At 40.2% G+C, this 4,196-nt stretch overlaps 1 protein-coding gene across 1 annotated transcript in view; it reads left to right on the top strand.

Moving 5' to 3' along the window:
* Positions 1–3,883, top strand: part of CFAP58 (cilia and flagella associated protein 58) — a 79,091-nt gene extending 75,208 nt beyond the window's left edge. The window contains exons 17-18 of the mRNA XM_004680999.1: positions 90–223; positions 3,772–3,883. Coding sequence (XP_004681056.1) covers positions 90–223; positions 3,772–3,883 — 246 coding nt within the window. The remainder of the gene's footprint in view (positions 1–89; positions 224–3,771) is intronic.
* Positions 3,884–4,196: the final 313 nt, after the last annotated feature.

Here is a 4,196-nt window from a genome sequence, read left to right as displayed (position 1 = left end):
GATAAATGGAAGATTGAAAAGAATTTTTGCAAAAAGGCGTTGGTTCCAGCTTGTCTTTTCTGTTAATGCTGCCTTATTTGCCGTGTTAGGTATTGTCTTCAGAACTGAATATGTATGAATCACAGAGCCAAGAATATAAGTATGAAATCGAGAAACTTACCAATGAACTGATGAATTTAAAGAAGAAATACCTTGCTCAGAAACGCAAGGAGCACAATCAGAGGTAGGATAATCAAATGTTCTGTTTTCTATTTTGTTGCACCTCTTACCTGCTGAGAAATGCCTGGCACACGGTTGGAGTCCCAGATCGCCCTTGGGTAAAGGGGGGCAGTGGCATAAATGGCATTATTTGAATTATAGCCGAGCAAGAGATGAACTTGAAACAGTTCAGATAAAAGACATTTATTAGTTCATATCAGGGCAAGACGCGTGTCCTGTCTGGTCCTATGGCTCACTTTAGGGACCTACTGGGGATCTTTTCATATCTGGTCACTGGCAGCCTAACATGGAGCAGAGGGAGCATGTTTGAAGTGGTGCCCACAGCAGCCGTGTATGTACGGACTGAAGCATATTCACATGTAAAGCCGCAGGCGATTTTCCTAAGAGATCTGTTCTTGTTAATCATACAGCCATACCACTTCCATTACAAGCAGCACATGAATAATTTCTACCTGCTTTAGATAAATTCTTTCTGAACTCTGTCCTATCTAGTCACTAACTTCAGTATCAATATTGAGGTATCAACCTGACATCTTATTCTTCTATGAGCCGGTCATGCCAATATTGTGTTGACATTTTGGCTTTCTGGGTGTTTTCTTGTTGAAGAGTAATTATTTTCCTTATTTAGTTTTCATCATTTGTCTAATCTCAGGGTGACAAGTGAGCCCAAGTAAATCAGTAGGTTTGAACTTTGTTTTGCCTCGTGGCAAAGTTGAGTTTATTCTTTAGTCACTTGCATTATGGGTTGAAAGTCAAGTTTGGTATTTCATCTGCATGGGCATTTTAGAGACATGGTGAAAGATGGTTTGAATGTGTCTACATTATGACTCACTAATGGCAAACAGCTATTTAAAGTGGCCGGATGCAAATTCATTTGCCAGTAAAAATCTACCCTTCTTGTAAATTACAACATTCCCCATTTTATTCTTGGTGGAATAAAACACTGCAGAGAATTATAGCTAATTTATAGTAATTTAGATGAGTATGTCTCAATATGTGGGCCTAACAATGTCTGATTTGGAATCACTAGTGGGATTTATTAAACATGAAGATTCCCTGCCCCCCATTTCTAGATACTTGGAATCAGCAGGCTCTGAATGACCTCTGAAATCTGCAGTTTAGTCTTCCCACAGGTGGTTCCATGTATGCTGAAGTTTGAGAACCGCTAATATTTGCGCTATGAATCAAATGAGTGGAAACTCTACCGGCTTCCTTTACAATACATGACCAACTGTCAGTGTGGCTGGTTTCACATGAAACAGGTGTCTGGTTCAGTGGTTTTGAAGTTTTCCATTGTACACCCTCACCCATAAAACATTTTGAAATTTCAGCCTCCCCCATACTATCTAAAAAGTGTTTTTTTAGAATAATTTTTTCATTTATAAATTATGTGCGAATGTTAATAGTAGGCATGAGTCATTATACATAAGCCAGGCTTTTAATTTTTAAAGGTAAAAATACGGACAGAATGTCTATCTTCTGTCCACTTCCCAAATCCACCCTGCTGTGGGTCTTCTCGCTTATCTTCTAGCCTTCATGCACCCCAGTTTGGAGACCCGAAACAAACATCAAGCTCGGTTAAAAAGTTAGTTAGCTTTCTAGTGTTGATGGGCTTCTTCGCCTTGGCCTTGGGTTGGACCTAAACTCCTTGGACCTAAGGGATTCCCCCAGTTTTCGGGAAGCAGAGAGCACACTGAGCACCAGAGGGCGCTCTTCCCACCGGCCACCCGCAGGTACCGCACAGCCCCCGCCAGGCCCTTCTTAGCCAGCTACATGTCAGTGAATCACAGTTATCAAATCAAACCATCAGTTCTTCAGTTGCAGTAGTCACGCTGTGAGTCCTTGATAGTGACACATGGCTGTAGAGTCCGCGTCGAGCAGCCTAGAGGAAGCGCTTTGCCTTCATTGCAGAAACCTCTACTCGATAGTGCTGCTCTAGAACTTTCTTATTTGTCCTCGCCTGGTCCTTAAATCTTCATCCCTCGCAGTCGCTCTGACCTGATTAGAGTTTTGCTGGTGGTTCCATTTAGTTGGGGGTCCAAAACCTGGAGGTAGACAGAGTGAGGAGTTCACAGGAGAAGAGCAAAGAAAAAAAAAGATGAAGGTGCTGAAAGAAAATACGCAGAGGCAAGAACAAAAGTGCTGAGATGGTTTAGACCGCGAGGAAGAAGGCTGAAGGGAGTCATTATAATGGTCTATAAATACATTAAAAAGATAATATAAAGGAGACATTATTCCCATTAGTCAGCTTGGACCAAGCCAGAAGCATTAAGCTTAAGTTCCTTCAGAGAGGAAAATTTAGGTTATTTAAGGCAAGAGAGGCCGGTGGGGGAGGGAAACACCGCCCGCATCTGAGAACAGTCAGGAGGTGGACAAGCTGCCAAAGCACTTGAAGGAATCCTCTCTGCGGGATCCACTCAGGGCTGAAGCTTCTGTCCTATTTATGGAGGATTTTTTTTTTTTTTAAATAATGTAATCAATTCGGCCGAGAGACAGCTGGATTGATTAACCAGGCCTCTACAGGTTCTTTCCAAGTGAAGTAATTTAGAATAATCTCTGGGAATGTTCCCCCCACACATGCTCTTTATAAAATAATGTTAATCATTTTTACCTTGTTTTGTTTTTCTCAAATACCCTTTTTTATCACATTTTGGTCCCACCCACCTGCCCCAGATCCCCCACTGAGAACCCCCAGATGGTTCAAAGTCTGCAATACCAGTCAGATTTTTCCCCCCCAAAAGCAGTGTTCATTCCTTAAGGTAAATCATTTCTAGTTGTCAACTCTAATTGGTTTTGGTCTTAGTAATTTGCTTAAGTTTTATTTTTAAAAAAGGATTACAAAGTTGTTCTCTATGAGATCTCTAGTTACATAAGAGGTAATTTGTGTACTTTGAGGTATCTCAGCAGAAAACCTCTGTGTGTCTGTGTGTGTAATGGAAATCTTTATAGGGTTCCAGATTTTAGGGTAGAACTCCCCTTATCTGTTGGCCAAAAGTACTACCTTACTTATCTTTACCAGCTTCTTAAAAAATATCTTAAATTATTTCTAATAATAGCTGCTGCTTGTACAAAGTCAAAGGAAAATTTGTATTTTATAAATGTCCAATTTTGATTAAGATACCTTGTGTGTGGTAAATATTTATAAGTTTCCACTGGAACTTTGGAATATAAAAGTTGATAAATGATGAATTAGTCATTATAATTGAGCCAAGAGAAAGATTATTCTGACTGATCTTTGGAACCAAACAAGTATTTTGTAAACGAGGACGATGATTACAAGTCAGCAGCCTGAAGTCCATAGTGTCTGGTTTATAATGAGCTCTTCTGTCCTATTTAGATCAACATTACGAGGACACATTTAATTGTATTTCTCCCTAATCCTATGTGTGATCACTGAACACCTAATTAGATTTAAACAACCACCTTATCTAAAACTGGAAGCATTAATCAAAGAAATTTTCCATGGCTAACTTACCCCAGGAAGTTAGGGAACATCAAACTTAGAAGAGGAAAAAGATGTTTGGGGGCTGACTTTCACCAATTCTTTTACAGAAATAAGGACAGAATACCCATGGACAATTCCTTCTCAGTGTCCAGACCAACTGGCCCTCGTTTTACTGGAGGTGGATTTCCCCTCAACCGGTCATCCAAGGTCAAGTCCTAAGTCAAAGCTGCTGACTGGGTCCAATTGAACAACTCATGAAATTCGCAATCTGGGACATTTTGGCAGAAATTCAAATCCCTTGGATCACAGATATTTAGGAAATCAGCACTTGAGGTTCTAGGATGGAAAGAAACACAGAGCCATCATAGCAATGTACATATAGGAGGATGAATAATGGTGTTCGACTCGGTCCACATGGATATTAACAGATTGTAATTATATCTATTCAATTAGGCTGACCCATTGCATGAGCAGATCTTTAGTTACCACCACAGTGCTTGATCTGAAATGCACCACAACTAGACACAACATA

Source organism: Condylura cristata, unplaced genomic scaffold (genome assembly GCF_000260355.1).
Source record: "Condylura cristata isolate star-nosed mole 26May11 unplaced genomic scaffold, ConCri1.0 scaffold00011, whole genome shotgun sequence".
Taxonomy (NCBI): Eukaryota; Metazoa; Chordata; class Mammalia; order Eulipotyphla; family Talpidae; genus Condylura; species Condylura cristata.
Note: the sequence above shows the minus strand (reverse complement) of the source record. Positions and strands in the feature narration are given on the sequence as shown.